We start from the raw sequence: 21047 nt of genomic DNA on the forward strand, positions 1-21047 counted from the left end.
TTGCATGAGCCTTCTGTGTGGGTTTCCTCTGGGTACTCCGGCTTCCTCCCACAGTCCAAAGACATGCAGGTATTGGTGACTTTAAATTGAACGTAGGTGTGAATGTGAGTGTGAATGGTTGTTCCTATGTGTCAGTCCTGTGATAGTCTGGTGTTAAATAGATGATTACAGCTCTGTTTTATGTTTGATTTAGTGATTTTATTGAAGCCCTTATATGTACAGTCTAAAGGCGAAAAATATCTGTTTTCCTTTCAGATGCACTAAGCAACAAAAAGCAGGACTTTTCCTGCCCTGTCATTATGATTAAAGACATTTTTTTAAAAAAAATTTAAAAAAAATCCCATGTTGTTGCTGTCTGCACTAACAGACTGAATCAGGAGCTCGTTGCAGACAGAGAGGAGCCTCGCTGACTGGCAGCATCATCACACTGAGGAAAACTTCACTCTTCTGCTCTGTGTCTTTCATCTGTCCGGCAGGGCCTTCAATGTATTTCTCTGTGTCCTGTTATTTAGTGTGAGATGATCAGATACGCTCTGAGTGATTTGTTATATGAGGCTTATAAGATATAGAATGACATGGCTGCTCTCCTTACATTTGTCAATATAAAACAGGGATCTTGTTTATCAGCTGCGATGCTCTGTTATGTGTGGAGCCTGTTTCTACTGGCATTTTTTTTTTCACCATGTGTGCTTTTATGTCACACAGTGGCGCCATACAATGCCTTCTCAATAGCCTCGCTGTAAAATATTGTAAATATAGGAAATAAAAATTGCCTTAAATGTCGGCTGTTTTATGCTTTTCTCTTCAGAGGAAAAGTAAATGTTCAAAGAGAATATAGATTATTTACTCCAGCAGTCCGCCGAGTGTCTCCTCCCTTTTGCAGATTTGTGCTTGACTGTTTAACAGGACGATTTGCGTGAAAGTGCAAAAATAATGACATTATATTTTTAGATTCATCTCGTCCCAGCTTTTCTATTTTTTCATCAACTTTCACAGCTTCTGTAATTTCGATGCAATTTCAGGCTCTGATTGCTCTGTTGCTTGAATCCTAATCATTGTTACTGTATAACTTGTTTTCTATTCTGCTCCTTTTGTATTTAAGGAAAGGTCATTTAATAATAAAAGGAGAGAAATGAAAAAGTTACAAGAGGTCAGTAAACACATGGCGCTCCACAAGAGATGCACACACGACAAAGTGCAGGGACTCCTGCAAGATTGCGTTTTACACCACAGATCTGTGGGGTAAATGTAAAAGAAGCATTTGGTGGCTTCACGATTGGGGACATTTTGTTGAAGATTACCCAGAGTACCAGCTTTGTAATGGATTTCTCATTCAAAAATAATTCAAATACTTAGTGGATGTCCATTTATCATATTGTGAGTACACTTTGTATCCATGGAGTTGTTTTTGTAGGTTTGATGGGATGACAATCAGATTTACAAAAACATGAATTAAATAAAGTCTGAGCTCCTTCAAATATCTCTCTCAGCAAGTAATCACGTTAATGTTCCTGCTCGTGACGACATCCAGTCAGGCGTACTGTATTCTTTGACCACCTATCCTGTTGTGCTGCTGTAATTAAAGTTTTGAATACATAATCATATAATTAAAGCCTCTAAATCCTCCTTGTTCTTTTTCAGTGGTTGCAATAACTAATATTTCTGCCACTTGTGGGCAGTGCAACCATTTTCTTTCTACCGAACCCCAACCATATCACTGTGCAGAAGGAAACGTGCATCTACTCAGTGTCGACATGCTCAGGCTCGTGACGGCCCGAGACATAAACATTTATGGCGTCCTCCTCGAATTAGCTGTTATGTTAGCTAACTCAATGGTGCTAGGTGAGCTAACAGTAGATACACGCTTTCTTTGCGCGTTGCTAGATGTAATTCATTCATTTGTAATCTGTAACTGCTCATCCTGGTACTAGGTCCAGGGTGGCTAAAGCCTTTCTGCAGGGTACACCCTGGACAGGTTGCCAGACTATCACAGGGCTGACGCAAACAGACAGACAACCATTCACGCTCACATTCATACCTATGGGAAATTTAGAGTCACCAATTACCCTGCATGTCTTTGGACTGCGGGAGGAAGCCGGAGTACCCGGAGAAAGCACACGCTGACATGGGGAGAACATGCACCATGCCACCTTGGGTGTAGTTCAGTAGAAAGAAAATAATGTGGACATGAAAATGATCACAAAGTCTGTGGATTATCTTGAGTAACCAGGTCATGATTTCTGGAAAGAGACGTCACTGTTGAGTTTTTTAAATGTATTTTTTTTGGCACTTTGGTGGGTTGAGTGACAGGCTGCCTCAAAGTCGTCACCACACTCTGGGTCCAAATACGGTCAATTCTGGCTGAAAAAAAAAAAAGTTGGCGACGGACAAAATGTCAAACTCGGGGCTCAAAACGGTAGGTGACATCATGCTAGCTACATCCCTTTTTTCATACAGTCATTCCAAATATTAATTAGTGTTTTGTGTCTGAAAAACAGAGTCAAATATTAGTAACAGCATACATTTATTGAGAAATACAGAGGTCAGCATGAATTATAAACAATTTTATACAACGTCATGAAGAGTTCATCTTTAATTCTCAGTCGTCTGTGGGTGAAGTGACACTTCACTTGAGCTGCAGCTTCTAAATGAAGAACAACAGGAAACAAACATTGGAAATTTGTGCATCACTGTAGATGTGCACACTCTCCACTGCCATTATAGTTTCAAAGTTGAACTAATTAATTGAGATATTAATTTTGAAAATGTATTCAGATCATTTTTACAGTATGTGTTTCTTAGTTGTTAAGGATCTTTGGGGTGTAATGTGAATCACTAAAAGTGTGTGAATTCATTAAACATTCGAAAACAAAGAGGGACAGCAGGTGACGCGATATTAGCCTTTGGATGTAATTGGATAAATAACCAATAATCTTTTAATGGAGCTCATCTCCTTTGCTGTGTAATAATGTGTTGGGCTAAACATTTGCTTACATCTTCTTAAATTCACTGTTACATTGTGATGGACACATATTTAATGAGATTAAATGTGAGGAACTCTGTCACATTCTGTGCTCATAACTCGAGCTTTCAGAGGCTGAAAACCTGCCTGAAGAGTTAGATTTGAGGAAAGTGGGACAAGAAGGAAGAGGAAGAACACAGATACATTGGTTTATTTGTAAATGTATAGCAAATACAGGAGCTACACAGTGTAGAGGAGATAATTCATTAGTAAATCTACGTGTCAGTGCGTGTAGACTGTGAAGGAGAGGAGCTTTTTGGTGCATAAGCAGCAATTGTGGTTTAAAATTTGTTCTCTGCTAAACATCACAGGCCAAAATGATTCAAAATATCCACCCTTGTGTCCTCACCTTCGACTCAGACAGCATTGATGAAATGAACGTAATAACCTCAGCGTATTAAACACAGCTCACTGGCACACGCTCATTCACTGTGATGGATTTTGTGTTTACATATCTCCGCTCTTATTATCATTATTATTTGTAATAACAGCAGCAGGAGCAGAGGTCGCGGTGGAATGTTAAATGGTGGACATCGTCTTTTCAGAAGTGACATTAACCTTCAATATTTACTTTCAAAGCAAACAGAGAACACAAGTTTCAACAGAACATAAACTGATGTGGAGTCAAGGACTTTTTTTTAAAGGTAGAATTGTGTAACATAGCAAATTTCTTAAGTCAATGGAAGTTCAGTCCTCTAAGTGCATCCCTGAATGGTGTCTAACAACATGTAGATACTTTTCCACTTTAAGTTTCTTAAGAGGATGAAGAGAAATGTCACTAATGTGTTTTAGAAACCAGGTATTCATCAGGCCTGTTGTTGTGTGGGGAAAATATAATGTTATAGAGGACAATGCACACACTGAAAGCGAAGGTTTCTCTAAATGGTGCCATGTTGAACCTCTGTATGGAGACGTTAAAGGGTTAGTTTGGGATTTTTTAACTGGCGTTGTATCAGGTACTTAAATGAACCATAAGGAAACGTTCAGTCTGCAGACAAATGTAAAAGTACGAATCTGATCTTTTGGGCCACTTTCATATGTGGTCCTAAATCAGATGCAAGTCTGATTTTTTGCAGTGCGACCTCAGTCTGAACAGTCACTTTTATGTCACTTGCCTCTTCTGAGTGTCTTGTTGCGAGTCTTGTGGAGAGGCATCTACACACACCTCTGTACAGAAGTAACAGCCATTGCTTCACAAAAAGAACATCATTAAAAATGTGTCTCCCTTTCTCCTCATCCTTGCTCTGCCAATCATCTGCTCACAAATTCGCTGGCTTCCACTGCTCAGCAACTTATACATGAAACCATAAACGGTGACTGAACGACTGCATGTTTACTTCCTTATGACACTGTGACATAGCTTTGTTATTGTTCTTTTAACACGCAGGTCAGTTCAGGACTGGTTCACACTGGAATCTTATATTGCAGTGTGAATGTAGCCTCGAGGCTTTATACAGCTATTCTAGTTCACCTTAAGACCTGTAAACAGACTTTGATGCAAAATCAGTGGAGTTCTCTTTTAAAACGCATCAATGAGTCATTCAACATTTAAAGGTGAACTACAGCCCTTTTCAAATATTCATACATGTTACTCTTTTGGTCTAAGACAGTCCAAAAGTATCAGTAAACATGAACAACTCTCTCCCAAATCCAAGAACCAGAGTGTTAAAAGTCAAATCTGTGATAAAGTGTGGAGCTGGGTACATTTTCTGTTTCAGAACGGAGAATGCTGCAATAGAATAAAGCTCATTGGGGTATAAAAAGAAATGATACACTGAGCCCCTTCTCTTCTTCTTCTCTCTCTCTCTCTCTCTCTCTCTCTCTCTCTCTCTCTCTCTCTCTCTCTCTCTCTCTTCAGTTTCTGAGAAGTTGGTTCTTCTTCACTTGCTAACATTCACGTCCTATTACTGCATGTCACTAACTTGGCTTCTTCTCCAGATCCTTTGTGCACCACTGTCTTGCACGTTACCTCATATTGCAGCTACGCCTGGATCGTGTGTCATGGTCCTGCCTGATGCCTCCTACTGCTGCTGTAATTATTAGTCATACTTTTACTATCATCACATACATATGATTATTGTCACGTATATACACATATACTATCATCTCCCACTGTCTCTGTCTCTCTTCATGTATCATTGTGTCATACGGATTACTGTTAATTTATTATGTTGCTCTGTTCTGTACACATAACATCGACTGCACGTCTGTCCGTCCTGGAAGAGAGATCCCTCCTCAGTTGCTCTTCCTGAGGTTTCTACCATTTTTCCCCATTAAAGGGCTTTTTTGGGGGAGTTTTTCCTTATCCGCTGCGAGGGTCCTAAGGACAGAGGGATGTCATATGCTGTAAAGCCCTTGGAGGAATATTGTGATTTTTTGATATTGGGCTTTATAAATACAATTGAATTGAGTTGAAAAGAAACATTCAGTGGGTCCACAAAATCAGACTCCCATTCACTGTGTATGGGGCAGCTCCAGACTCTATACCTGAGGAACTTGCAAGTTTGAAACCTACTTCTCTGGTCTCTGGCTTTGAGGGAGAGTAGCTCATGTTCACAAATACTGATTGAACTTTCCTAGGCCGTGGAAATAACACACTGGCATTTTCAATTTAGGTGGTGATTCCCTTTAATCCAACAAAATATTGTCAAGATGTTGAATTTGACAGCTAAATCTCAATGTTACAAACAGTATCTGTCTAAACAACCTCACCACAAGAGCTGAATTGCAGATATTTCCATTTTTCTGAGCACTTTAAAGACACTCCATTCACGCTGGCTTTGAATTTAAGCTTACAACTTTATTTTTGACCTTGAAAACAGTAGTTCCTGTCAGTGCATATAGAAAAGTTTTCAGAGAAGATAAGTGGGCAACTCCATCTGCTGGGGAGGGTTTTGTGATCCAATCAAAAGCTGCCAAACAGACTAAATGGACTTTCATGGAAGGTGTTTATTGGTTGGTTAATACATCCAACTCATCAGTCAACTGATATTTCTTTTGATTTTGATTTAAAAAGTTGATGTTCTGAGAAGAAAACTTGTGTGAAAGTGCAAAAAAGTTGCAATAAAACCTGCTTTGATGGTTCCTTGGTTTCCTCCATCTACTAGTTGGTGCTATCACAACAATCAGGCAGAACTGCAATTTCATTCCTTAAATTACTAACAAAACAGGAGCTGTAGGGCTCTTGAACCAGGCTTAGTTAGTACCAGTTCATTCCCCAAACAGCTGGAGGATCAATGACAAACATGGAAGCCGTTCATTAGTCATGAGTTTAGTTTAGTCGAAACTCAAAGTGTCACTTCAAACATTTTAAATCACTTTAGCAATGCTGTTAAGTCATATATAAGTCATTAGACACTTTTGTGTCAGTTATTTATCATCAGTATCTGCAGCAGCATCACCACTGTGACACATGACCACGTGACCATGCAGGTGATCACCTTCAAAACCATCCAGCTGGCTCACACACTTCATAAAAGGCGTCAGCTGAACGGGAGGAAAAGAGAACATACAGACACAAATAACAGCTGTAAGCACAAACGTAGAAAATGTTTATGAAAACAAAGCACAATACTGACATTCATAATGAAGACGATGTTGGCACCTTTACACGTGTGTTACAGTTTGCATGATTGTCGTCTTGTCACACAGATGTAGGAAGTTAATGTCACACAAGTCCAGTCAGTGTGTATGAGAACAATTGTTTGGTATCTTAAAACACTGTAAACCAGCTCAGATTACATGCAGCAGATTCAGTAATTCAACATGAAACATTAGGTAGCTGACAACAAAACACAAACATCATGTTGCATGTCCAGCACATCATGCTGTAAACACATACACAAAATAATGCCTGAAGTCTTTGCACATCTCATTGTTAAAATATATCTTAAAAAGAAAAACAAAACACTCTGAAACTCTAAAGTGCTTCATCAGCATCATTAGATAGTGTATCTGAACAGGAAGCAACTGCAAGGCTTCCAGTCGACCTTCCAACAGCATGCTTTGAAACAATGGCAAGAGTGGCGAGCACATTCAAACACATCACAGCGTGCTCACCAGCTTCTATTGTCTACAGTAAATCAGAAAATCATCAGTCAAATATTTAAAACATAATGATGTGTAATGTTATAAAGGGAGAGGTTAAAAAAAAGAAGGGGTGGGGCATCTCATTTTGCCTTCATGGTTCTTCTGAGAGTCGACAGTAGATGGCAGCAAAGTAGAACTAAATACTGAGAAGGAAACTCACCAGAGCAGAGAGATTCTTTGGTGTTATCCATATCAATAAAAACTGTTCATGAAAGTAAACTGAGTAGTCAGAGTATAAAAAGATAATGAGCAACTTGTCGATGTGTGTAAAACACACATACATGCATATTAATACATATATATATATATATATTAATACATATATATATAAGAGAAAACATATGGCAGGAGCACATATGCATCATCAAAAGAAAACCTGTCTGGCGGTCAGCGTTAACATGAGCAGGCTTTTATAGTGTGACAGTTTACTGCTGCTTCGACAAGGCAGTTCCCAAAGGTAAAGTGCATTGAGTGAGTCAGTCATAACCTGAGTTAAGAAACTTTAACTGCAGGATCTTTTTTCCAAGACAGTTTGTAAAAGGTTGAGTTCTACAGCAATGATTATTTCAGCAGTCTCAAGTCTTTAATGCACCGACTGTGGCCTGTTTCATCTGCATTTTAACTATCTTAAATCTATTCAACTTATTCTAACCCTACAAATAATGTTTCCACATCAAACCCACTGCAAAAAAAATATTTGGTGCAGCTTTCATTGACCCCCCTGTAGTAAATTGCAGTAAGTTGCATGAGCAACCTACAGTGTCTCTTCTTTGGCTGATGCAAAAACAGGCAAGTAAACATTACAAAGGTGCGTGTGCACGGCTACAAATGATATTATGACAAGAACAGTCCTGCTGATGTGCACCACAGGGTTAAATATTACAAACTGGGGTCTGCTGAGTATCTAGATGAGCCTGTGCCCTATGTGCTCCTGCAGCCACAGCAGTACAGGCTGCAGAGAACTGGGCCCATCAGACACAGCCTCTGTGTGCATCTGCAGCAGTACCTCTTGTAAAACAAGCAGCAGGGGCAAGCTCATGCTCAGTAGCTCATACAGGTATGCATAGTCCTGGGCATTGTCCCTCAGGTGGCCGGCGAGGGCCTGTGCTGTGCTACGCACACGGTGGGACAGATAGCGCGGGGCATTACACACAGCACGAGTCACACTCAGGGGCCAGCTCAGGTGTTTCTTCATGAACGAGCTGAAGGTACCTGCTGAGGATTGGCTCTGCAGGTCTTCTGTGCTGCTGGACTCGGAGATCTGTCCGTCGGCAGCACATTGCTCCTGAAGTCCAGCTCCATAACGGTTCTAAGTCAGACATTGGAGAAGTTAGATATCATACAGTAAATATTGCTACAGGAAGATGGAAACTGTTAGAAATTGAAAACAAATTACTCACTGAGCGTAGAGAAAAATTCCTCCGTAGGGTTGTCCCATTGTTACGTTGATCAAAATGAAGTTTGCAGTACAACTTCCCTGCAAGATCACAACAAATGTCAGCACAACGTAGCCAATTAAATACTGACCTTTGCTCTTTTGTTGAGTGCAATGTGCATTCAATACTGACTATAGCTGATATTCAGTGGCACATACCCTGTTCAGAGTCGAAGGCGTGCGCTCCCTGTCGCAGGGCAGAGCTGCAGGTAGAGCAGCGAAAACACTCCCTGTGGAAGTAGAGCCCCTCGGCACAGACCCTCTCCACCATATAAACACGCCTCTCGCATGAGTGACACTTGTCACCTGACGGGGGGAACGGCCTACGGAATGAACCGCCCTGAAACAGAGTACAGGTAGAGTGATGATGACAAAGAAAACTTGAAGATGAATTTCTAACAGTAGATTAAATTCCGGCTTCAATCTTTTTATTTAAATAATTTTTCCCACTACTTAACCCTGGTAATTAGATACTTAACATCATAAACATTAGATCACTGAAACCTTTGTGAATAATCAATGTTTCATCCAGTTTTATTGCTCCACTTTTGCTTTTAACTCAAGTTCAGTCTTAACTCGTAGCGTACTTACTTTATTTTTTTGCCAATAAGTAGACCTTGAGTTAAGAGTTTGTATTTTCCGAGTTCCAAAAAAAAACCCTTTCATGTTCAATATTTTCAACCTCTCATTGGAAATTTAAGCTGTGTTGAGTTGGGTACTCCTGGAAGTGTTACCATGCTTGTAGAAACACGGGTGGTGTTGCATGCAGGAGGGGTGACAATATAAAAAACACACAGCTGTTTTGATGAATGTTTCCTTGTCAGTGTCGCCTCCTGAATGTCTTATGGTCCCGCTATCATTTTGGGAATATACTGAGTGATGGTTGAGGTGATGGCGAGCTGTATCTGGGACATTGTCTTTACTTCAAAGTCTACAGCTCCACACTCATTAGCCACTGCTCTCTAATATTCAGCCAAGAGGAAAACATAGTTAAGTCAAGCATGAAGGATCATTACAGAGAGGAAATAATCACAAGATCATATGGATAAACACGGTGAGAAAGTTTCTCATGTCTAAATAGTTTCCCTAGTTGCCCTTCAGGAATCACATTAGGCCCAAACATTGTGTCCCAGAAGTTGTCCCTCTATATTAAAAGGGTGCAAGTCCTGCTGTAACATCTGGCTGTTAAGTTGGAGCAGGCTGTTTAGGAAGGGTGGAGTAGAGGAACCCACAAAGTGCCACCACAAGAACACACACTTCTCCTCTGTGAAGACTGCTGGTAATTAAAAGCACAAGGGGCAGACACAGCAGTTAAAAGCAGAGCTCATGCAAAGCAGCGTCCACTGGCATAAATCTGTCTGTTGTAATTAAGAAGATACATGACAATGATATGAATCTTGGGCTGTGATGCTTGTTTTTTACGCTGTTTTAGAACAGACGCTAAGCGATGTGCCTTTGGGATGAATACGATACAGTATATTGAGCCTTCACTACTGAAACAAACAGGCACTCTTTCCAGTTTATTAGGTACATCTAATGCTGTTAAATTCCATTCTGTTATACTGACACGTTACAGTGGCTGATACGCAGAACTTGTTCACAAACAGCTGCTTATTTACACATCCAGCAGTTACGGAGAAACATAACCATTAATTTTTAGTCATATTTTGGTCTGATAAATGCAAGTCCAATATTCACTCCCTTTTAGCTCTGTTTTTGGCGAACGGCAACCTCAGGGCTGAAAAATGAAGCCAATGTGGAAGTGCAAAAAACTGCAGTTCCATAAAGAACCACTTGAGGCTGGCTCCAGAGGCGAGTCAATCTCCATAGACACCCATGTTTAAATGCCCAACTTTACATAAAAAATAGACATGTTTACAGCCTGGTACAAAAAATGTTTTTGGTCATGGGGTGAATTATTTTATATAACTCATCCGTTTACATTTTATTAAGGCTTAAGGGCAGGCCACTTGAACTGACAAGCTGTCTACGAGTTGTCACCACAGTCTTTAAGTGAGATCCAACCCTTGCCACTCCACAGCTTCACCCTCTCGTCCAAATTTGGTCACTTCTTGCTCCAAAAAACCAAGATGGCGATGAGCAAAATCCTAAACTCAAGGCTTCAAAACGCAAGTCCAAAAACCAATAGGTGACATCACGGTTGCTACGTCCATTATTTTTTATAGCCTATGGTTTTTGGTCTCTACCAACTCCTGAAGGAAATATCTGGCCCTTTGGTGTCTAAATGCTCCACTATGTTCACCAGCTAGCTGCTAACTTTTTTCTGCTCTTTGGTGCTGAGCAGGTGGTGTGCAGTGGATTTTTAGAGCTTTTTAGCTGAAACTAGTTGCCTGGTATGGCTATACTTTAAGTGATGCTATAAGGGAGTTGAGAGTGAACTAGTTACGTTTTGGGCCAGACAGCTGAACAATGAGCTGTAAAGCCCTGTAAAGCCGAGGGGAGCAGCAGATGCAGGTGATAAATCTCTGTAGGTTGAGCAACCCCTTTCACATTGTCTGACTGTTTTAGCATTTTTGTTTGATAAATCCTTATTCTAAAATTACATTACAGCCACTTTAAGTCTCACCTTTGATGAAAAAAAAAAAGTCACTGAAGTATCATGACAGATAAACCTAGATGCAGGTCCCTCCTCAGTTGCTCTTCCTGAGGTTTCTACCATTTTTCCCCATTAAAGGGCTTTTTTGGGGGAGTTTTTCCTTATCCGCTGCGAGGGTCCTAAGGATAGAGGGATGTCATTTTTGATATTGGGCTTTATAAATACAATTGAATTGAGTTGAAAAGAAACATTCAGTGGGTCCACAAAATCAGACTCCCATTCACTGTGTATGGGGCAGCTCCAGACTCTATACCTGAGGAACTTGCAAGTTTGAAACCTACTTCTCTGGTCTCTGGCTTTGAAGGAGAGTAGCTCATGTTCACAAATACTGATTGAACTTTCCTAGGCTGTGGAAATAACACACTGGCATTTTCAATTTAGGTGGCGATTCCCTTTAATCCAACAAAATATTGTCAAGATGTTGAATTTGACAGCTAAATCTCAATGTTACAAACAGTATCTGTCTAAACAATCTCACCACAAGAGCTGAATTGCAGATATTTCCATTTTTCTGAGCACTTTAAAGACACTCCATTCACGCTGGCTTTGAATTTAAGCTTACAACTTTATTTTTGACCTTGAAAACTGTAGTTCCTGTCAGTGCATATAGAAAAGTTTTCAGAGAAGATAAGTGGGCAACTCCATCTGCTGGGGAGGGTTTTGTGATCCAATCAAAAGCTGCCAAACAGACTAAATGGACTTTCATGGAGGGTGTTTATTGGTTGGTTAATACATCCAACTCATCAGTCAACTGATATTTCTTTTGATTTTGATTTAAAAAGTTGATGTTCTGAGAAGAAAACTTGTGTGAAAGTGCAAAAAAGTTGCAATAAAACCTGCTTTGATGGTTCCTTGGTTTCCTCCATCTACTAGTTGGTGCTATCACAACAATCAGGCAGAACTGCAATTTCATTCCTTAAATTACTAACAAAACAGGAGCTGTAGGGCTCTTGAACCAGGCTTAGTTAGTACCAGTTCATTCCCCAAACAGCTGGAGGATCAATGACAAACACGGAAGCCGTTCATTAGTCATGAGTTTAGTTTAGTCGAAACTCAAAGTGTCACTTCAAACATTTTAAATCACTTTAGCAATGCTGTTAAGTCATATATAAGTCATTAGACACTTTTGTGTCAGTTATTTAACATCAGTATCTGCAGCAGCATCACCACTGTGACACATGACCACGTGACCATGCAGGTGATCAGGAAATCCTAAGTGTAAAAAGTACTCTACAGCATACAAAACAATGGATGGGGGTGAAAGCTGGCTGCATGCAACACTAATGATCCCAAACACATGCAAATAAACACACTGTGAAGGGCAGGTAGGGGTCACACACCAAACCTGAGATAGTCACCTTGAGTGCAGCAGAGCTGTCTGCTGAGAACAACCCAGTGAGGTGAACAGCCTTTTCCTTTATACTCTTTGAGTGAAACTCTCTAGCCTGTTGTGTCTGAGCCTTTTTCTGCAGGATGACACGGAGCACAGGAACAAAAGAAAAGCCATCAGTCTCGCCTCCTCAACACGGCGAGACACATTCTCCCACCAACTAACGTGGAGCTTTTCTGTGTGTCGACATAATTAGGTAGACTAATAACCATTTAATAAGCGCTACACGGTTAAATGATGAAAGGCCTTTCTGTTCGACTTTCCCAATAAGAAGCAGGATTTGACAGCTAAGTGTGTATTGTTGGGAGGAGAACAATAACGCCGCTGTGTGGAACGAAGGCCGCCTTATTACATTAATTTCACACGCCACTTGATGTGGTTACTCATACTGTACTGGAGCAACAAACTGAGACAGCCACACAGACCGGGCACAGAAAATCAGAGACAAGTAGGTTGGTTCAACCAAAAATAAATTTACATTAATAAATCACAGTAAAGTATTAAGTCTTAAAGGCTTAAGTGAGTCAAAAGCAAATTTCAAAGTACAATAATCAAAAGGATAATATTGAATTAAAGATTCAAAAGAATGTAATACGCAAAGTAGTTAAGCCTAACCGTCTCTTTTTCAACCTAACCCTACCCACTTTTATATTCTCTGTACTTCATACCCTGAACTGTGACTGATCTGAGCCAATGCAGGTCGGCTCTCGGCAAATCTGAATAATCAAAAAAGCTTATTTGCAGACGTAAGCCAGCGCCTGCAGCACGGGGCCTGGCCGACCGGTGCCACACAGACTCAGACTGGCCAATAATCCGCCTGTGTGCCTGTCTCAGCTCATGACCAGCACTGTGGGCCTGCTCTTGCCATTTTCGTCAGGCTGGATAATTTAGGGGCTGACTTCACCATCTGACTGCACATTACACAAGCCTAGATGTATAATCAGGGCGTAATATATAATCAGCGTTCACTCTGGGGCCTTTTCGAGGATCAGAACATGCAACACTCACAAGGGTTTAAGAAGAAGAAGAAGAAGACAGAGGAAAACAGAAGTTAAAGATATGAAGCAGGAGATAGTGATCACCTCAGAGACGTATTCATCCACCTCCCTGAGGCGCTGGAGGACTCTTGTCATGAAATGGATTGCTGAGTGGCAGGAATGAGTAGAAGCAGGGGGGTCTGCACTTTCCGGCTGAGGCTCGGGCTCCGTCTCAGCGTGCGTTTGATCAACATGTCTGAGCTTCACTACAGAAAATGGATGCTGGGACTGAGGCTGGGGTTTAGGCAGAGTCTTTGGAGGCGGGCGCACTAATTGTGTTGCTGCTTTTCTGATACTTACTTCAAACTGAAAGGGATAATACACAGTAGTGCACATGTGAGCAGTGGTTTAACTCCTCATTCATCAAGCAACCAAACTCTGAAGCTTGAATCTATTTATTCTTTTTCAATCACTAAAAAGGCTGTGGATCATTTATAGAACCATACAGGTGGTTTTACATGTTTCAGCCCATTAACTCAAAATCACAAGTTCTTTAAAAGACTGCCAAACATTTTCAAAGCATGGCGCAAGTTTCTTTGAGGCGTTAGTCGCGCCAGCACGGCATGAAAATACACTTGCATAGGTAATGTATTACAGTCAGTATTCTGTCTGCTTTATGTTTCGCCAGAGTTACGTAATCATCACATGGTAATGCAGTTGCGAGCAGGCTGTTTTTAAAAACTTTCTTCTAGGAGCAGTCTGACATCTGAGACCTGTGAGTCAGCAGCCAACAGCTGAATCTAAATGAAAGAAACTGTTAAATTCACATAACCTTTTTTTTGTTTGACTTGTGGGTATGATTTTCCAAAAGCTGAAGTGCTCATGAATGCAATGCTTTGACTTTAGGAACTGAAAAGCTCTTGTGCGGGAGATGTGTTTATGTCTGGTTTGTTAAGATTAATGGGCAAAAATATACATAAGTATATACTGTATTAGTTTCTAATTACCAGACATCACTCTATATATAAATGGAAAAAAAAATCCTCTGTGGGATGTAAGATGTGAGTCTGGTAATTAAGCAAATGTCAAAACACTTAATTGACATACAATTGGAGTTATGATTAAGTCAGACTTGCACTGATTTTAATCCACAACGGAATCATCACTATTGTTTGAATATGCAAAAAAGACACGACTGTCATGTCAGCTTTGTCAAATTTAGTGTGAATTCTTTTGTGTTTTAAAACTGAAATTGCTGTACAAACATCAGCCTTGTCTTTACTTCCAGAGGGGCAGTGGTGACACAAACTGCAAACTGGAGGAAGTCAGAAATAAAAATATTAATCCATGGTTTACAGCTGTCGTTCCCAGCTGGCGGGTCGCAGTCCAAAAGTGGGTCGCGGGTTCATTATGAATGAACCGCAAGTGACTCACAAACATGTAAAGTTTGTAAAAAAATCACACTGTATTTTAAGTACAGTGAGTTTCTGGCACAGAGCTTTAATTTTGAAGTGCCCTTTCCTGCTGTACCATGAGTGACTAATGGACTGCTACTTGACAAAAACAACAACCTAACTCAACGACATGGCCAAATACAAGTATGACACTGACCTTTAACTAATGACTAAGGAGAAATCAGGACCCCGTGGGTGGACCAGTAAGGAACCACTGGCTTACAGAATTAATATGTAACTGTGTATTCTTATTTGTGTTTATCTTTAGAGCTTTTTATAGGTTGACCTAGTTTGTGTTGCTACATATAATTGCAATGACACATAAGGGAGTCGCATTCATTTTCTGATGTGAAATGAGGGTCTAATTCTGTCAGGACTGAAGAATGTAAAACCACCAGTGCGGTTATTTAAATATCTGAAAAGACAGAAAACTCCTATTCTGGGTAAATTATATCATTTGAGCTTAACACATGGGTGGTGTATGTGTACATATAAAGTTGCTTGTAGATGTTTCTGTGTGTGAATGCATCCATGTGTGTGTGTTTGATTGATGTGCCATACATATGTCTTGGGACAGTAGCACAGAATTAGCATACAAATTATCCTCTACTGTATGTAACGCTTTACAGACTGTCACTCATTTTCAAGACCGCTACTGTTAATACACAGTGTCTTAACACCAATCTGGAGGCTCCAGACTACCTGCTTCTCAGGAGGAGGTTTAGGCGGCACCGGAGGCCTGCGTTTAATGTGCACCCTCTCAGCCAGTTCAAGAGTTTTCAGTGGGGAGGGCTCCTCATAGTCTGACTGAGATTTTGCAGAAAGGTTAGGAAGACCGTTAATAAAGAGGCACAGAAATAGAAAAGGCTGAAAAGACGAAATGTTGGAAATGACAGACAAGAGAAGACTGTACAGCATTAGCAAAAGGAAAGTTTTGTCAGATTAAAACCACAGACCACTGACAGAGCTCCAGGTCACAACAGGGGAAATTTAAAACATATTTATGATCCATGAAAAGAAGGCAAACAGCCATTTGTAACTATAAAGGGGCAGGAAGATGTACAAAGTAATTGTAAAACATAGTCCTACTACGTTGTGTATTTTTACCTGTGTTCTCCGGACGGTGTAGCTCGGTGTGCTTTCAAACTTGGCCAGCAGCTGAGTAGCCATTGAGCGCACTTTGTTTTCTTTGGGTTCTCGGTCCTCTCGCACAGCAGAGCCATTACTCGACAGATTTGTGGCCTAACAAGAGACAAACAACAGACAAGATCTTACTATATCAACAGGCTTTTTATTCAAAGTTTGACATTCTTAAGTAGGTTGTTTAACAACAAACCTCCTCCAGATAACTGCAGAATTTCCGCCTCCTTTTGTGAATGGGATCTGTACCGTCTGACTTCTTCTCATCCTGAAAACACAGCACAAGGAAATAAGACTTAACATGCAATGGTCATACAACAATTAAGTCCCAATACAGATATTGAAAGTCATTTCAGTGTGGAGTTACCTTTGGTACCCGTTTCCTAGGCAGTGCAAGATTGAGCACATTATTATTACTCCTGACTTCCTTAGACGGATAATCTTCATTGTTTTCATCCACTCCTCTGGAGCCTAAAGTATTACACAAGACTGCATTAGAGTTTTCATAGTTTCCACAGTGCACAGCCACAAATGTCAGATAATATCATTGAGTAATGACCCTATAGATTAGTCAAGTCATTTGAGTGGTCTGGGGAAAAAGAAAGTTACAACAATTGTGTAAAAAATGTTCCACTAACACGTCAGAGGAAGGTAAATGGTTGGCTGATGTTCAATAAAACAACATGCTATAGGTAATTATTGAATATCCCTTCAGTAGAGACAGGCTGCTGTCTTTATGTTGTCAGGACCCCCAGACTATAGCAGTCCACAGCTCTGGTGCAGAGACACATTCCTCTCATGCCACTATACTTGACTTACAGGACTGCAAAACACACACATTTCTACAGGAAACCAAATGAAATCCAATACTTTCTCTCTCACTGGAATTTATGTTTCTTCTGTGGTTGTTCGTACATATTTTAATCATTCAATACAGTGGAGAAGGTGAAGACCAGGAACACAAAGTTTATTAACAACAGCCAACATCACTGTCTGTGACTGAGAAGAGAAAAGTCAAGTCCAGTCGAGGAGAATCGAGTCAAAAAGAGTAGAATGGAATGAAGTGAAGTACAGTTGAGTTGTATCTAGCAGAGGAGAGCTGAGTAGAGTTGACTACAGTAGAGTGGAGTCAAGCTCAGAATTGCTGAAAATGCAGTTGAGCAGAGCAGAGCTAAGTGCAGTAGAGTCCAGTGCAATACAGTAGAGTGGAACAGAGGAGAGCAAGGCAGAGTACTGTAGCGTCAAACAGAGTTATGTCAAGTAGAGAATAGTAGAATATATAGTCAAGTAGAACTGACCACAGTACAGTATAGTAGTGCAGAGTACAGTGGAGTAGAGTAAAGTATTGTAAAGTAGAGTGAAGTAGATAAGAGTAATGTAAGACACAGTGGAGTAGAGCAGAGTAGAATAGAATAGATAGAATAATAAGAATAGAGTTGTGTAGAGTAGAGGAAAGTACAGCAGACTACTTAGAGTAACAGAGTAAAGAAGAGTAACACAAGGGTAGAGTAAAGTAGAACAAAGTAATGTACAGTAAAGTAGAGCAGAGCAGAACAAAGTACAGTAGAACAGAATAAAGTAGTGTAGAGAGGCATAAAATAGAGCAAGAAGAGGTGTAGAGCAGAACAAAATAGAGTAGAGTAGAGCCCGGTGGAGTAGAGAAGGGTAAAGTTGAGCAGAACAGAGTAGAGCAGAATAGGGTGGAGTAAAGTGCAGTGGAGTACAGTAGAGTAGAGCAGAGCAACGTAAAGTAGAGTAAAGTGGAATAGAGTAACACAGAGTAAAGTAGAGTAACGTTAGGTAGTGTAGAGAAGAGCAGAATAGAGTAGAGCACAGTGGAGTAGAGTAGAGTAGAGTAGAGCAGAGTAGAGTAGAGCACAGTGGAGTACAGTAAAGTAGAGCACAGTGGAGCAAAGTAGAGTAGGGCACAATGGAGTACAGTAAAGTAGAGCACAGTGGAGCAAAGTAGAGTAGAGTAGAGCACAGTGGAGTAGAGTAGAGTAGAGCAGAGAAGGGCAGAATAGAGTAGAGCACAGCAAAGTAGAGTAGAGTAAAGAACAACAGAGTAGAGCACAGTAGAGCAGAGTAGAGAAGAGCACCTGAGGCAGGTAGAGGTGTGCCCCGGAACAGCTCGTAGAACTTGGACAGGTAGGCGTTCATCCTGGTCTTATCCAGCTCCTGGTCGGCGCTCAGCTCCTTCACAGCTGTGAATGATTTGATCCCAAATTCACGCTCACTGATGTCAAGAGCCAGCTGCAGATTTGCAGTGTGGTCTTCCTCGTTTAATGAGTCAAAATCTCTGATGGAAAAAGACAGTAATGGGGGCTTAAGTTAGAGGACGGTAATAAAAAGAGATTCAGAGAACGTATGTCATGGCGACGCAGCTGGGGAAAATATATAGTTACTGTGTCAGTCTAAAGGAGGGTTTCAGCTTTCACTGTGAGACCATTAACTCCTGTCTGTTCCTGGTTTATCCTCATCACTCTGCAATGCATACATAATGAGATTTACACTTGTTACTGTTTCTTAAATGCAGATTTTCCACCATTTAAGACACACTGAACAACGAGACAGGAATGTAACAGCTAGGTTTGTCACTGAGATTCTCAAAGGGATTATTTTCTGACTTCCATTTCATGTAGGTGTCAGGTGACTCTTGTTATAAGAGTGTAAGGTAATACGCACACTGATATGAGAACAGTTAACGTCAGCACAATGGAATGACTTTACACAGAAATGTATCTTAATCAGTTTTCAGTGCTGCAAAAGAACTTGTGTCTCATATTGCAGGAACAAATTTCTTCTGCCTACACTGACAGTGAGCAGACAACATGAGAAATAATGTAAAGAAAAGGGGGCAGTAACCTAGCAACAGCACACACAAACTTTGGTGTTATTCTACAAGTACTGAGGCTTGCCTCTCTCTTCCTTTCTTTCTTTTCTGCGAACCTGCTCAACCCTCTGCAGTCCGCTCTGCTGACAGGCATGCATATGGAGGAGGGAAGGGGGGAAAAATGCCAGTGGTTCCTGGAAACTTACAGGACCACATGAAATTGTAGTGGCATGTGGCAGGGTATGAAGGCAATAATTAAAGAGTGAGAGGATATAATTAGATTTGTAAATGTACTAATCTACAGTTGCATTGGCTAATTCCATGCTGTGCAAGGCAGTCTGACCATAAGAAGTGGAAACTACGGTACAGTTTGTTTTTTAGGGAGGATTTTGTCCTTTAAGTGGACACTAAAGCATACAGAGTCCCGCATGAGTTGTGTTTCTCCAAACTCCGGATCAAAAGACAGAAAGGATCATTGTTTACACTTGAATCCACTTCATGATAATTATTTATAGAGGATCCACACTAATGCAGGTACCAGAAAAAACAGTATTTCTTTCAGATGAGATGAAATGCCCTTTGTAAAAACGTGTGAAATGAACACAGCTGCACTCTAAAAACTCCTCTGTTTTCACCCTTTAAAACCAACTAGCTTTAAGTATAGGACAGCTACGTATGAACTCTCCATCACATCCGTCCGTCTATCAGCACTGTTGTGAGGAGGTGGAGAGTGCAGCAGAAAGCACACACAGATCAAAGAGTCGCTCTCATGCCGAGCATATTTAACACACAAAAGGCAAACCTCCTCACAACTAGTTGTTAGAATAAAGGCCGCAGAGTTCATAAAACAGTGAATGTATGTTTGTGTTAAATACTGTAAAGACCTAAGATGATGTTAACAGCACTGGCTTTAGATGAAAAGATGGATCGCTTCAGGCTGGTGCCGATATTATCTGATACATGTTACGTACATCAGCTGCGGTCTGAACTTATGGATGAGGGCGCAGAGAGCGATGCCACTTTTCCAGGAAGACGTCAAGTCTGTAATCATCACATTCCTGTAGCCCTCCGTCTGCTTCTGGCACCAGGTGAGAAGCCTCGCCGGTCTGATCTCTGACTCTACAAAGAGAAACAAGTCAGATTAAGCAAAAGAAAAAAGCTATTTCTTCTCACATTAATGCAAGTTGTGTTATAAAATATCCCACTCAGGCCCTCAAGAAGTTAAGACTGAAGAGGATGGACCAACACATGGTGTGCCAGCAAATAACGTCATAAATGGTGCTTAGGTATGCATACATCTTTGTCATGTCTGTCTGGACACGCACGTCCTCGCTGCCTTTGCTGAGTGACTTCATTATTGCAGCTCAGTTCTGCAAGTAGAGCTCTTTATCGTTAGTGTCCAGTACGAACACGATCCGATTCTGAAAAGTTCAGCACTATAATTAAAGGAGCTCTGACATTTAAAAAATATCTATGAGTCAGAGTCTGATTCAGATTGTCTGCACATGGATCTCAAGATAGAGGTTGCCAAGCCGGAGAAGTGGGCAGTATGCTTCGGTGAAGAAACCATCCCAGTATTAGCAGTAGGCGCCATATGATGGTGCAGCCCCACTGTACATAAGCAATTCCAAAAAACAGAGCAGGTCAGAAAGTCGCCAGTGCTTCAGCTTGATTAGCTGTCTTGATGTTAGCACCGTTGAAATTTTGAAATTGTCACGCCCTCTTATCGCAACACCAGCTAGGTCTGCAACACAGGTATCCCAGCATGCTCAGTCACAATAAATGGGAGCGGATTTTGTCACCAGTCTGGTTATGTACAGTGGGGCTGCACTGTGAGCATAGTGCAGAGCGTAGGATACACACACAGGGACTCACATGCACGAACGTGCACACGTGGCTGGACTGTCAACAAAAAACAGAGAAGCTCTGATCACAACACAGACAGAAGGAGCGTGATTTCTTTCTCTGCTCAGGATGCCATAACTCCACTTTATCTTCACATAGCAAATAGTTGTTAGCTGCTGTATCAATGCGTTGAATGTCATATACAGCAGTGGTACCCAACTGGTGGGTCACAGTCCAAAAGTGGG

At 40.9% G+C, this 21047-nt stretch overlaps 1 protein-coding gene across 7 annotated transcripts in view; it reads right to left on the reverse strand.

Moving 5' to 3' along the window:
* mical2a (microtubule associated monooxygenase, calponin and LIM domain containing 2a) overlaps positions 1–21047 on the reverse strand; it is a 59527-nt gene that overhangs the window by 12564 nt on the left and 25916 nt on the right. For 3 of the 7 annotated variants that reach the window (XM_033624685.2, XM_033624692.2, XM_033624701.2), the window contains exons 12-22: positions 19929–20076; positions 18224–18423; positions 16492–16595; positions 16321–16392; positions 16092–16226; positions 15687–15791; positions 13636–13896; positions 12522–12629; positions 8706–8886; positions 8512–8588; positions 7878–8420 (exon numbers count right to left, since the gene is read on the reverse strand). In XM_033624685.2, the coding sequence (XP_033480576.1) occupies positions 8016–8420; positions 8512–8588; positions 8706–8886; positions 12522–12629; positions 13636–13896; positions 15687–15791; positions 16092–16226; positions 16321–16392; positions 16492–16595; positions 18224–18423; positions 19929–20076 (1796 nt within the window). In that variant the 3' untranslated portion in view covers positions 7878–8015. Of the gene's footprint in view, positions 1–2507; positions 2645–6462; positions 6509–7877; positions 8421–8511; positions 8589–8705; positions 8887–12521; positions 12630–13635; positions 13897–15686; positions 15792–16091; positions 16227–16320; positions 16393–16491; positions 16596–18223; positions 18424–19928; positions 20077–21047 lie in introns of those variants that run through there. The other 4 variants (XM_033624710.2, XR_013493568.1, XM_033624737.2 and 1 more) reach the window with 4 other exon arrangements.

This window comes from Epinephelus lanceolatus, chromosome 2, assembly GCF_041903045.1.
Source record: "Epinephelus lanceolatus isolate andai-2023 chromosome 2, ASM4190304v1, whole genome shotgun sequence".
Taxonomy (NCBI): Eukaryota; Metazoa; Chordata; class Actinopteri; order Perciformes; family Serranidae; genus Epinephelus; species Epinephelus lanceolatus.